Raw genomic sequence first — 15000 nt, forward strand, 5'->3', positions numbered from 1 at the left:
CAAGAGGTTGGGAAGCCCCGCTCTGTCTCACTGTTTATTCCAGCACTTGCCAAAGAGAGGCCATGTTTACATTCGAGTGGAGGCCCAGTTAGAGGCCAGCTTGTGAGGTAGGAGTAGTGTCAAATAATTTTTAGACGTGTTTTGAAGTCACCAGGCTTTTCCAGTGTCGTATACTGTCCGGTTTCTGTCCGATTTGGACTTTCTGTTATTATGGGTACTCCAGAGTAACAGACCAATTCTGTCATTTCCAGAAGCAGGACCCCCTCTCTTTCCCATAGCACTCTTCCGTGTGACAGTCAGCACCGTTTATTTGGTTTGTCCTCACAGTGAGCTGGGGGGCTTGTCTTATTGATACTGTCGTAAGCATAGAGTAGTAATGACACATACTTGTAATTCCAGCACTCAGAGGCATAGGCAGGAGGTTCCTGCGTTCCTGCCAGCCCAAAGTACATAGTGAGTTTGAGACCAGCCCGAGCTATACAGCAAGACCTTATTTCAGAAAACAAAATCAAGGGGGAAAAATGTTTGTTTGTTTATTTGTTTGTTTTGAGACAGTGTCACTGTGTAGCCCTAGCTGACTTGAAAATTCCCGAGTAGACCTCAAACTCAGAGATCTAACTGTATCTACCTTCAGGGTGCTAGGGTTAAAGGTGTGTGCCACCAAGAAAATAAATAAAAAATGTAAAATGTCGGTCCTTGTTCTCTCGTCACGGTGGCCAGGTAACAGGGTTCTGTGTCTTCACATCTGTGAAGAACAGGACTTAAAATCTTAGTATCCCGATCTCTTTGTGAGTGTTCGGGGGGGGGGGGGGGGGCAGGCAGTCTAGCGGCTGTAGGAAATGAAGCAGGACGTGAGAATGTCCTGTGAGGGGAAGCACAAGAGATTGTAGAGCACTGGGTACCTGTGCAGTTGGCTTCTAAATGCAGCCTGTTTAGAATTCCATCCCATCCTCTGTGTGTGTGTGTGGGGGGGGGAGGTTATGGGAGGAATATTTCAATTATCAAAATCATACTAAATCACCTCGGGCACGTTTACAGTGAAGTCCTTGTCTAGTTCTCGGGTCTAGCCGGTTGTATCTCGGGCTGGCCTAGGCTCACTGTATCTGAGGATGCTCTTGAGCTCTCTGCTCCCCTCTCCACCTCTGTGGGGTGGAATGACATACCTGATTTATGCAGTGCTGGGGATCGAACCCGAGGCTTCAGTATGGAGCAGACAGGCTCTCCATAACTGACCCACATCCCCAGCCCCTAAGCTCTTGTTGACGTTCTGTCTGGCTTTGCCTCTTTAGGAACTGAAGAGATTTGAGAACTTCGTAAACTCCTGTCCTCCTTTTGATATTGTTCTTGATGGCCTCAATGTTGCAAAAATGTTTCCTAAGGGCCGTGAATCTCAAACTGTAAGTATGTTTCATTTTGTCATTCTCTCTCTGTAGGAATAGTTCTGCCTTTCTGCATAGCCTCCAGCTTGCTTTCTTCCGGCCTCTACTTTCTCCTCGGAGTCACTGTCTTCCGGTGGATCACATCTCTCTAATTTGAAAGTTAATACACCAAGTTATAATACTGAGATACTAGGTACTTTACTCATTACCTCAGGTTTCCACACATGATACATTGTTCATAAATTAACCTATGTGGTTGTTTTCCCACTGGGTGCTCTTTTGTTTTTTATCGATTTGTAAATATACTAGCAGTTTCAAATAAAACAACCATGATTTTTCAGGCTTTCCCCCTCTTTTCTTTTTGAGACAGTCTCTCTATGTAGACCAAAACTGACCTGAACTCACAGAGGCCCCTCTGCTCTGCTTCCCAAGTGTCCCCTCTGTGACCGTGATTTTTCTATAGCAGCAACGAGATTAGAAAGTTAAAGCTCATTTTGCACAATCAATCCCTAGAAAACAACCAGGACTTTAAAATTGGACTGTGAGAGCCCCTGGATTTCAGCTGTGGCTGTTATCATTGTGATTTGTGCTGTTCTTCGGCAGTTGGAGGTCCTGTTCCTGTTTGATTGCTTGTTTGTTTTCCAAGACAGGGGTTCTCTGTGTAACAGCCCTGGCTGTCCTGGAACTCGCTCTGTAGCCCAGGCTGGCCTCGAACTCACAGAGATCCGCCTGCCTCTGCCTCCCAAGTGCTGGGATTAAAGGTGTGCGCCACCACCGTCCGGCCGGTCTGAAGAAAGAGAATAGAATGGTCCCTGTCTCTAAAGATGTTGCGAAGACTGAGTGACTCCGTATGTGAAAGCCCGTTAGTACACAAACTTCACAAGTGCAGCTACGATCGCAATTACTATTCAAGGGAACGCCCAAGTGGAACAGTAATTCTTGTTTGTCTGTAGGCTTTTATCTGATAGTTTCAAATATTTTTCCTGTCATTTATGACAATGGAAAATGCTAAATTCTAGACTGAGCATGGTATTGCATGCCTTTAATCCCAGTATTCAGGAGGCAGAGACAGGTGGATCTCTGAACTTGAGGCCAGTCTGATCTATGTAAAGAGACCCTATCTCAAAAAAACAGAAAGAAAAAAATGAAATACTAAGTTCTACCTTAACATTAGAGTCAATCTAGGCCAGGTATCCAAGTAATAGTTGATTAAGAATTGAAGTCAGGGGGCTGCAGAGATAGCTCAATGATTAAGAGCACTGACTGCTCTTCCAGAGGACCTGGGTTCAATTCCCAGATCCACATGGCAGCTCACAACTGTCTGTAACTCTAGTTCCAGGGGATCCAACATCCTCACACAGACATTCATGCAGGCCAAACACCAATGCACATAAAATTAAAAAATTGAAGTCAGTACTATTAAAAGCACAAGACAAAATAAAACAGTGTTAAGAAACTGTGTTTTAGGGGTGGAGTATAGCTCGGGGGAGAGGACTTGCTAGCATGCAGAGGCCCCGATTTCTATTTCGGCTGCACAAAAGAAAACTCAAGCAGACATAAAAGTTGGTATGATGGAGTGTGCCAATAACCCCAGACTTCAGGAGTGTGCCAATAACCCCAGACTTCAGGAGTGTGCCAATAACCCCAGACTTCAGGAGTGTGACAATAACCCCAGACTTCAGGAGTGTGCCAATAACCCCAAACTTCAGGAGTGTGCCAATAACCCCAGACTTCAGGAGTGTGACAGTAACCCCAGACTTCAGGAGTGTGCCAATAACCCCAGACTTCAGGAGTGTGACAGTAACCCCAGACTTCAGGAGTGTGCCAATAACCCCAAACTTCAGAAGTGTGCCAATAACCCCAGACTTCAGGAGTGTGCCAATAACCTCAGACTTCAGGAGTGTGACAATAACCCCAGACTTCAGGAGGCAGAGGCAGAGACAGGATGATCTCAAGTTGGAGGCCACCCTGAGTTACCAAATGATACGCTCCCATTATTAAGCATATTACAATGTTTGCCTTTTTTTTTTTCCACAATATTTTTGTTTTGTTTTGTTTTACAAATAGGAGTCCCAAATAGCCTGGGCTGGCCTTGAGCTCACTAGGTAGCCAACAGTGACCTTGAACTTCTGACCATCCCGCCTCTACCTCCATACTTTTCCATCACTGGTTAATTATATGTCTGGTGTGCTTGGTAAACTCACTATTGAGGAAAGAATCTTGCATTCTTTATTCGTGGAGTTTCACTGTGCTCTCCTAGCTTGATCTTAGCGCTTGCTTCTTAGGGGCATCAGGAATTAGGGAACTAAGGAAATAAGCATGGGGGCTGGAAAGATGGCTCAGTGATTAAAAGGCTATTCTGCTCTTGTGAGAGACCCAAGTTCCGTTTCCAACACCCATATCAGGTGGCTCTCAACTGCCTGTGACTGCAGCTCCAGGGACCTGACTCCTCTGGCCTCCTCAGACACCGCACTCAAGTGCATGCACATGCACACACATGTTCACATAATTTATCACAAAATGTCGGGGCGTGGTGGCACTCATCTTTAATCCTAGAGCTCAGGAGGCAGAGGCAGGTGGAAATCTGTTAATTTGAGGCCAGCCAGGGCTACATAGTGAGATCAACTACAAGTCTAGTTGTGAATTTATTTTCTCAGTTTTCAGATATATCTTGTATGTGTGTTTTACATTTTGATTTACTTTCCGTGTGTGTGCATGTGCATTTCACCATGCTCATTGGAGGTTAGAGAACTTGCCAGAATCAGCTTCCTTCTTTCTCCGTGTGGGTCGTGGAGCTGGAGCTCAGATCATCAGGTGTTCTAGCCACTGAGCCACCTCAGTGGCCCTCAGCACTCAAGGCTGAGGCAGGAGGACTGTGAGTTGGAGGCCAGGCTGGACTACAGTGAGTTCTGGGCTACATAGTAAGACTCCGTCCAGAAGAGGGGAGGAGAGGAGCAGTTGCTGCTTTGGCAGAGGACCTGGGCTTGGTGCCCTGCACCCACAGGGCAGCTCATCACTATTTCTAACTCCAGTTCTAGAGAATCCGATGCCTCTTTCTGGCCCCAAATGCCAATATGCACCATGTAGTGCACATACATGCATGCAGGTGGACGCTCACGGATGTTCTTAAAAGAAAGAACCATAGCATGAATAAAGATAAACAGAAATTACACTATTTTCATGGTTTTAGACTGAAGAGAGTGTATATTTGGCACCACCATCAACTCAATTACTTGTCCCCCCAATCAAGTATTCCAGGCTTAATTATTATCTTTCTAGCCAGTGTGGTGTTGGAGCCCACCAAGGTTTCCTAGTGGCTTCACCCAGCAGGACTGCATAAGAGGATGATTGGGCCACACGGGCCTGGGTACCAGGTATTTGGAAGGGTTTATACTTGGCTGTATCTAGCAGGGGGAGGTCTTTTTTGCCTCGCCCCTTGGCATTGTTATAAAAAGCCCTTTTAAATAAAGTTCTGGGCTGGTGGGTTTTGACCCAAGCCCTCCCGAAGCTGTCTTGTGTCTCTGTCTTTGCTCTCATCATCTAGGTATCTCTTTCTATCTAAATATCTCCCACTTCTCCTGCTCAAAAGTACCCTGGTGGTAAAAGTGGGGACCAGTCCCCCACGGTGTGGTGGGGCATACTTATAATCTAGGACTCTGAAGGCTGAGGCAGGAGGACCTCAAGCTTGCAGTTAACCTAGGCTACCTTGTTTGAGAAAATAAAAGAACAAACTAACAAGCGTTATTCTTTCCCTAGCTTCATTCCCAGTTGACTGGCAGATTGTGTCGATGATCACCCAAAAGTTCTGCCGCTTTCTAATTGCTTCTTCCCGTTGCCAGTAACATTGCCTTTCATCAAAACATCTAAGCTGCCCTCGTGCCTCGTCTCTCTCTAATACCTTCCTGCCTAAGAGTGATGGGATCTAAGTTCTTGTGGACGATGGAGCCTTTCACCGTGTAATTGCACCTCCTCTCAGCCGTCTCTCGGCGGCCCTCCCCGCTGTCTTTCACTCAGGTATTGTGCCACTGGAACTCTCCTTGTTCCTCAGACATTCTGAACCTCCTCCCGCCTGTTCTTTGCACTTGCTCTTCCGTCAACCTTTGATGCTCTCTCTCGTTCACGTCGCTGTCGCTCATCAGCACCTCAGGAGGCTTCTGAGGTGCAGGTACTGGCTCTGCTCACCCACTGTACGTTTGGTGACGTCAACCCTGGTCACTCCTGGTGGGTTAAAAGTGACCACCTAGCTGACCGTGGTGGTGCACACCTGCAGTCCTAGCCGTCTGGGGGTGGATGCAGGAAGGTCACGCGTTTGAGGCTAGTCTAGGATGGGGACTCAGGGAGACTGGGTAACCTGCAGACTGATTCTGCACACAATGAGCTCAGCCAGTCTACTGTGTGGTACCCAAAAACTATGCAGAACCCAGGCCAAAGTGAGAAAATAAGCGATTATCTAACCCTGGTTTTGGGTGGTTGGTTATATAGCAATAGTGACTGGAGTTTGCTTCTCCATTGCTGTGTGAAAAAACAGTAACGAAAAGCAACTTGGGAGGAGTGGGTCTACTTCACCTCACAGGTAACAGTCGTGATCGAGGGACGTTAGGGCAGGATTTGGTGCACCACGGAGGCACACTGCTTACTGGCCTGTCCCCTGTGCCTTGCTGTTGTACAACTCGAGACCACCTGCCCAGGGGTGGGAGGCCCAAAGTGAGCTGGTCTCTCACATCAGTCATGAATCTAGAGAATTCCCCATGGACATGCCTGCAGGCCAGTCTGATGGAGGCCATTCCTCCACTGAGCTTCTCCATTATGTGACTAGTCTGTGTCAAGTTGACAAGCACTAACCAGCACAATAACTAGTTTAGTTAGTACAATGACTCTGTTTTCTTCTCGGTACCCTCCATTAAAACATAGCACCCAGAACTAGACGCCTTGCTCGCTGCTCTTCAGCACTGAGAAAAGGGCCTTGTATATGGTGCTCAGGACATTTCCTGCATTACTGACAGAGCAGACAGTTGACACTACAGGCACTCATGTAGCCCATCAGCCAGAATGACGAAAGACACCCAAAGTGTTACTCTTAGTGCCTGCTTCTGTCTCTTGTTTTTTTTTTGTTTTTTTGTTTTTTTGTTTGTTTGCTTGTTTTGTTTTTCGAGACAGGGTTTCTCTGTAGCTTTGGAGCCTGTCCTGGACTAGCTCTGTAGACCAGGCTGGTCTCGAACTCACAGAGATCCACCTGCCTCTGCCTCCCCAGTGCTGGGATTACAGGCTGTGCCACCACCGCCCGGCTCGCCTGCTTCTCTTACCACCCACTGACTGAGCTGAGTTTTAGACCCTCCCATGCCTTGTGTGAAATTTAAGGAGCTGGTTAATTTTTAAAGATATCTATTGATTTATTTAAATGCATTTATTTAATGTAGATGTGTGTGTGCCACGCACATGCAGGTGCCTACAGAGACCAGAAGACAAAAGCTGCGTGATGGTGCTAGTTTCTGAGATGTACCTGTCCTAGTCTGGAGCATCATGCAGTCAGTCTACAGGCGTGGGGATAAAGTAACCCAGAGCCTGTGCACTCTGTAGAGCAGGAGCATGTGGTTTGTTTATTGTGGCTGCGGGTTTTAGAATGTGTTTAGTGTTCTGCTTTGAATAACCGACAGCTTTTACTTATTCATTTTTAGCCATCTTTATTATTAGCCTCCGCGCTTTACTGAACTGGCGCTCAGGGCCCAAACTTGAGTCACCAAGGACACAATCTTCTTCTCCGTGAAGTCACAACATGAAGGGCTGGAGGAGGGGGCCCCGTGGGAAGTGTGCAGACGTGAGGACCTGAGTTCAGATCCCAGCACTCACACCAAAACCAGGCATGTAGTCCATGCCTATAACCCCAGCATGAGGACAGGCGGCAGATCCCAGGAGCTCTCTGGCCAGCCGGTCCAGCCGAAATAGTGAGCTGCATGTTTAGTGACTCTTTCTCAGATAGTGATTGAGGAAAGCACCTCATATCAACCTCTGGCCTCCATGTATACCAGCCTAGGCAAGCACACCCTCACACTTGCATACATCATGTACATGTGTGTGCACACAAACACCCCCCCTCACATTTACATACATCATGTACCTGTGTATGCATACACGGACACACACATCCTCATACTTATATACATCATGTACAGGTATATGTACACATGAACACACACACCCTCACACTTACATTCATCATGTGTACATACATATGCATATACACACCTAAACACATGAATACACATATATACATAAGCATAAATGTACAGCATCACATGCATATACCTATATATGCATACACACATATACCACATACAAGCACACACCACACACATACATATACAAATACACATATACACAGGCATACAGACATACATGTACACATTCCCTTATACACATACACACAAGTGTTCATACATATACGCATGTACACACGTGCATACAAACAATACACTCATGCATGCACACCCTCACACATGCATACACCACACACACCCTTATACATGCACATAACACACATACGTGAACATATACACACTCATACACACATATACATGCACATGGACACCCTCACATGCATATGCACACACACACATACATACATACTATCACATATGAATATGCCACACACATGTATACACACACGCACAAACACATACACACTACAGGACACACATGTATTTGTACACACATACTCATACACGCACACACATCCATACGTGCACACACATGCATATACATACACAACAAATAAGCAAGGAAGAAAAGATAAGAAAAGGAAGACAGGCCTTGAAGAGCCTGCTGTGGAGGCTCACGCCTGTACTCTTGGCACTTTGGCAAGAAGTTGGTGAATTCAAGACAACGTGAGCTGCAGAGGGAGACCCTCTCAAAATAACAAAACAGGCGGCTCTTTGAGAAGCTCACTCCCATGCTCTTGGGTGCATCGTACGTTTTTCCCGAGAGCCTTTCTTTCTCAGCCCTGGTGCTCAAAATATCTCAGTAAACCAGCTCCCCACAAAACCCAGAAGCTACAGGAAAAAAAAAAAAGAATTCGTGTGGATATTCCAGAAAAACAAAAACCAATTCTAGTCAAGATAGGTCAGATTATGCCGCAGTAATAATTCAAGTTTTCAATAGTTTAAACACACTAACTTTTTTTTTGGGGGGGGACACCTGCCCATTTAAGGCTATCTGTGTTATTATCCTCCTCATTCCAGAACCCAGATAACTAAAGTGCTGCCAATCACAGTGATGGGGCAGAGAGCTGTGAGGACCGTGACGACTTGTAAAGCTTCTGCTCTGACTCCATCACTTCCTGCCTCCCTCTTAAAGTTTATTAGTGTGTGTGCGTGTGTGTTTCTGTATGTGTGTTGTGTATGTGCGTGTGAGCATGTCATGGCATCCGGCTGGGTCGTGGGGATAGGCTAAAGTCGTCATACTTTCACAGTGAGTGCTCCCCGCTCAGCCCTCTGCTCATCATCAGCCAGGGCAGCCGTCCGTCCCGAGCTCAGAAGAACAGGGGGGGCGGTCTTACCCGTGCCCGGAAGGACAGACTGTTCTCCGATGATATAGCTCTTCTGGCTGCCACACTGAGGGTGCTGATGGCTTCCAAGCTAGAAATGAGTTTTAACACAGCAGTGCAAACTGTCTCTGCCTAGATCCTTCGTGGCCGTTCTGTGAGATGCTCCTATTGATTATTTTTCTTAGAATTACGGGAGGGTTCTAAGTCTCCGTGACTCATGCCTGACTCATGCTCTCACGGCTTTCATTTTAAGAAATGAGTTTTTCTTTTCAGTCACCACGTGTGTGTTAATACTTGGTGATGTGAGGTGGCTTGGAGGGGGCAGGAGCAACACGCAGCTTTTCACTTGGGAAACGAAAGAATAAAAGTGGAAAGGTTCTTAGCCGCAGTTTCTTCATTGTCTCCTGCACCCCACACACCTGCCCGTGCGTCACTCCGGCACTTGCTCTTTCTTCTGCAGCCTGATTTTAGATCTCCAGCGTTCCTAAGCTCCTCTAATAGAGGGAGTGTGGGGGAAGCACACCGTTTTAGTTCATCTTGCCAGCTGTTCCCAGCTCTGCTCCTTTTTCCTGCAACTAACGGAGAATTGGTTAAAATGGCTTTGGCAGAATGAAAATGTATAGTGTAATTTGAAAGAATTGTGGCCAGACATCAGCACTGAATGCTCCCATGTTTGCAGCTTGCTTAGGGCCGTGAATGGAAAGCCGTTTGGTTGGAAATGCTGCAGAATTAATTCTGGTTGCCGGTGAGAGGAAAATGGAGGCAGGGTATTAGCCATTAAAGGTCATTTGATGGAGCGTTTACTTGGCAGCGCGTTCTCTCTATTTATTTCTCTCCGTTGATTTACATGACCTCTTGTTAATGTGTCAGTCCCATGAAGCAGCGCAGATGCTGTAAGCTGCGCTCATGGCTTATGTGTGTGTAACTTTGTCCCCTCACTCCATGCTGCAGACATGCTGAATTGTCACCGCCTGGGCTTGACGCTGTTTCCGCAATGTGAACGTGGTGAGGGAGCTCCGCTCCTGCCGTTCACAGCGGCAGATGGTAGATGCTGAAGTGCATCGTCTTTGAAAGACTCTTCTGGGGGTGGATTCGTCCTCCATCTTCACCGTCACCCCAGACAGTGCCTTTACAGGAAGCTTGCTCTGGTCCTGCGTCCTCAAACCTGGCCTGTGTTACTTTTTCCCTTGAGGAACACACTGCTGCCGTGTGAGGGTTTTTCTTTTTCTGTTTTTCCTTTGTTTGTGTGGAGAAAATGTTTCAGTTTTGTTTTGCTTTGTTTCCTACATTGGAATCTAGAATCAAAAATTGTTGTTTCCACTTTGGGTTGAAGTTTTTGCACTACAGATAACTGGAATGGTAGGGGCTGGACATGAGAGCTAAATACTTTTTCAGTTTGATCAGCTGGTTAGCAGTAGATGTTTTTCTGTTAGAATTTGACAGGTAGTTGACTTTTTTTCTTTTTTCTTCTTCTTCCTCTTCTTTCATCATCTCCTCCTCCTCCTCCTCCTCCTCCTCCTCCTCCTCCTCCTCCTTTTCTCCTTCTTCTTGTCTACAGGTGTTTTGCCCATGTGCTTATCTGTGCACCACATTTGCTAGTGGAAGCCAGAAGGATTCAGACCCCTTGGCACTGGGGTTACAGAAGGTTGTAACAATGCCATGTGGGTACTGGAAATTGAACCTGAGTCCTCTAGAAGAGCAGCCATCTTAATGATGGTTCATCTCTCCAGTCCCCTGTCAGTATTTATTTTTTCATTTTTAAGATTTTTCTTTTGTTTTGTTTTTTGAGACAGGTTCTCACTATATAGCTCTGGCTGTCTTGGAACTCACTGTGTAGGCCAACCAGGCTGGCCTCGAACTCTCAGAGATCTGCCTATCTCTGCCCCTCAGTTGCTGAGATTAAAGGTGTGCGCCATCACACCAAACCTTTTTTTTTCTTTTCCAGCCCCCCACTTGGTCCCCCTGACAATATGTTTAAGAAATGCAGTTACTCAAGTCTTTCTAATTCAGAAAGTTTGTCTGAGTCACTCAAAATGAACCAAGTTTTTATTAACATTTCTGATTTCAAGATTAAGAACCATGTAGGGAAGGAATGAACTGACTTCCAGAAATTGTCCCCTGAGTTGCACACACACATGCACATGCATGTACACACACACACTGAAAGAATCTCTTTTAAAAGAGCAGCTGGAGAGTTGGTTCAACTGTTAAGAACACTTGCTGCTCTTGCAGAGGACTGGGGTTCGATTCCCAGCACCCACATGGTGCTCACAACCATCTGTAACTCTTGTTTCAGAGAATCTAATTCCCTCTTCTGGCCTCCAACAGGCACACATGTGATATAAAGACATACATGTAGGCCAAACACCCATACACATAAAAGTGAATAAATAAAATAAAGTGGCACAGTGTTTACATATAGCCTGTAAACATATCCTATATTTGTCAATTGAACTCTTAGGCTATTTATAATCACTAGTACAATTTAAATAGTTTTCTAGGAAACAATGACACAATAAGAGTCTGTATACATCTGGCTTTGATACATTTTAAAAATATTTTTTCAGTTCATGGTTGAACTTGAGGTTGGAGAATCCATGGATACTGAGGACCAACAGTATATGAATTTAAATCTCTTTGGCATAAATGTCAGCTATATAAATGTTGGGCTGTGATGTAGAGACATAGATAGCTTCAGGAAGGATTGATAGCTATGTATCTTCCTCTGGAACGAGGCCCGTGTGAGGTCAAGGCACATGAAGTAAGTAGCCGGTGCTGCCCAGCACATCACAGGTTTGGAAGTCCACGCAGGCCACTTGTCCATTCCCCTCGATTCGATTCCATCTGGATTGAAATTTAGACTGATATTGTTTCTAGTCCTCATCACATTTTGTTTCAGGGTTTTGTTGTCATTATATTTTAGATGTACTTTTTGTTTTAATTATGTACGTGTGGGGAAGTATGTGTACACAAGTGAAGGTGCCGTCAGAAGCCAGAAGAGCATCAGGGCCACAGGAGCTGGAGGTACAGGTAGTGTGAGCTGCCTGGTAACTGTGTCATCGCCCCAGCTCCTGGTCATACGCTTTTATAAGTACTCACACATATTTTAAAGTTAAGACACTTTAAAATAAATCTCTAGTAGTAGAATCCTATACACTGATGTTGCCGCAATCCAGCGAAAAGTTTGCATGCATGGGTGTTTGCATGTTCACATGTGTGGGTACATGTGTGTGGGGGATTGAACTCAGGTCATCAGGCCTGGCAGCATGCAGCTTCACCTGCTGAGGCATCTCACCAGCCCCAAGGCAAGCAATTTTTATAGTCATATAGGTTTTTAAAGTAATTTTAGGGTAGAAACTTATTTTTTAAATTAAATGTATAAAACTCACTTTAGAGGAGTAGAACTTGGTCCTAAAACTTCAAAATAGAGGTTTGTTATGTTGTCATAGCAACTGTTATCAAGGAATTATATTGGCGTAATGATGCTTTAATTTGCTTAGAGTATGAATTTTATTTATTTTCTGTGGGGTTTGTTTGTTTTTGAGACAATAATTTATGCTGTAGTCCAGGCTGGCCTTGACCCTGGGCAATCCTCCTGTCTCTGTAGCCCCAATGCTGGGACTTTTTTAAAATGTTAATTAGACCAAGGAAAAAGTGTTAATTGGAACAACATGAGACTAAAAGTAATCCAACAGACTATCAAAGCAGTAAACTTTGACCCTTTCTCTCTAGGGAATCTGAAACATCCCCAAACAAATCACTGATGGTCTAGATTCCTGGGACCAAAATGGAAATAGTGAAGTTGACCCATGTATCTTAAACCAGCCGACACTAGCAGCATTTAAATTCTAGCTCATACACACAGAGATGATGTCTTAGGGTGACTGTTCATCAAGGTGATGAAACACCATAGCCAAAGCAGCTTGGGGAGGAAAGGGTTTATTCGGCTTCCGCTTCTGCACCACTGAAGGAAGTCAGGACAGGAACTCAAGCAGGGCAGGAGTCTGGAGGCAGGAGCTGATGCAGAGGCCAGGGAGGGAGCTGCTTACTGTCCTGGTCATCCTGCTTTCTCAACTTACTCTTTCTTATAGAACCCAGGACCACCAACCCAGGTGGGACACCACTCACAATGGGCTGGGCCCTCCTGATCAAACACTAACTAAGAAAATGCTCTATAGACTTGCCTACAGCCTGCTCTTATGGAGACATTCTCAGATGAGGCTCCCTCCTCTCAGATGACTCTAGCTGTATTGACATAAAACTAGTCAGCAAGATGGCTTCTTTGTGGTGCTGGTGAGTCAAACAAACCCGAGGCCTAGGCAGATGCTTTACAACTGAGCTGTCCGTTCCCAGCAGTCTTCTTTAATCTATAAGCTCAGGGCATGCTGGGAAAGTAAAGCTAACCCATGGCTCCTTATTTTTAGATAGTTAACAGTTTGGAGCTGGAGAGGTGGCTCAGCAGTTAAGAGTATAGTAGCAAGAGGCTAGGGTAGAAGGGTCATAGTTCTAGGCCAGCCTGGGCTACAGAATAAGACCATGTCTCAGGAAAATCACAAGACTGAAAAGGATAAAAAGAAAATAGTCACATCTGTTCCTCAGGGGTGAGTAAGTGACTCTGGGCAGTAGATGAGGTTATTGACTCATACTCAGGGCTTGACTGAGGAACAGTGGGCAGTACTTGGGCATTTTTCTTACGATTCATCCTTCATGACCTGGTAATAGAGAAGCCAAGTCGCTCTGGGCTGAACAGTGCCAGGCTGACTACTTCTCTGTCACTGCCACCCCACCCACTCCTCTTACTTGACACATGTGAGTGCGCTTTTGTCATGTGACTGGTGCCTGCACCTCTTAGAATTATTGTTATAGGTACCAGCTTGTGAATGAAGGCCAGCTACTGTCAGGTAGCTGAGATTTAGTGACATCATCCAGGATGTTAAGTAGAAACCTGAATGAAGTTAGACAAAGTGTCTGTATTCAATTTGTTTCCACATTAATTTCTTTCCAACTCTCCAGAAAGGTACACCTTTCGTAATAGTCCCAACTTCTCCAGCGCATTCATTAAGAAGAGCTCAGGTGTCAGGTTTTGCTGCCAGGTTCCTGTATTTGTTATCGCTCAGCACAATCTTAGTGCTGACTTGTTCCCATCTTAATGTGTCTGTGTGATAAGTATTTAGGGTGTGGTGGGACTGACTGTGAATCATTATTGTGTGTATCTTGCTTCTATGACAGTATAGTAAAACATTCTCCTCAGAGGAATGTCACAGGTAGAGGCCACTATGGAAATGGCACCAATTTTAACAACAACAACAACAACAACAACAAAGAATTTCTTGTTGGAACGCAGTGATTCCATTGTTGGAAGTCAGTGTTTTCCTGTGTTGAAAGCTATGTAAATGACTCTTACCTAATTATGACAGTGATAAGGCTTCGGCCATCATTAGTTCTGTGGTGACGCGTATTCTAAAATAGCACTTTTCTTTTAAAATAATTGTTTCACACTTTTCACTATTGTTCAGGCTGGTATTTTCTCCCAGCCCCAGATAATTAAAACCATTAAATTAAAGGCAGTTCAGTTCTTCAGGCTGTACTTGTTTGGTTTTTATTTTGTTTATTTGTTTTCAATAATTCACATTTTTTTTCTAGGTATTACTGGGAAGAGTATCTGGTTCTATTTTAGGCTACCTCTCTCCAAAGAGGATACTCTATATTTTCAGTCATTTCAATTCATTTTGTTCTAGAAAAGATAAGATGGTTATAATCACACAATACAGAAAATAGAACAAATTTAGAAGTTAAAAACAAACAAACAAACATAAGACAGAGAAAAATAAAGTTAGGAAAACAGAAGGTTTGTTGGTGTGGAAAATGCATACATGATCTCTCAATTTGGCTGGAGTTCTATCAGCAGATGTAGATGGATCATGATCTGAGCAAGGCTCTCCATCTCATGGGCTCGGGCCTCATTTGTGAGCACCTACACTCCCTTCCAAACATGGTTTCACACACGAGGATTCTGAAAGGGGGAGATGAGAGAGACCGAGCTTAGAAACTGGGAAGTCTGGAGGTATACCCGGTTCTGGT

The 15000-nt window shown here is 45.0% G+C and overlaps 1 protein-coding gene across 3 annotated transcripts in view; it reads left to right on the forward strand.

Annotated features, from left to right (window-relative positions):
- The window catches only part of LOC118595743 (protein only RNase P catalytic subunit), a 97792-nt gene that overhangs the window by 42751 nt on the left and 40041 nt on the right, over nucleotides 1-15000 (forward strand). For all 3 annotated transcript variants that reach the window (XM_036206509.1, XM_036206512.1, XM_036206511.1), the window contains exon 5: nucleotides 1290-1397. In XM_036206509.1, coding sequence (XP_036062402.1) covers nucleotides 1290-1397 — 108 coding nt within the window. The remainder of the gene's footprint in view (nucleotides 1-1289; nucleotides 1398-15000) is intronic.

The sequence above is a fragment of the Onychomys torridus genome, chromosome 14 (assembly GCF_903995425.1).
Source record: "Onychomys torridus chromosome 14, mOncTor1.1, whole genome shotgun sequence".
In the NCBI taxonomy this organism is placed as follows: domain Eukaryota; kingdom Metazoa; phylum Chordata; class Mammalia; order Rodentia; family Cricetidae; genus Onychomys; species Onychomys torridus.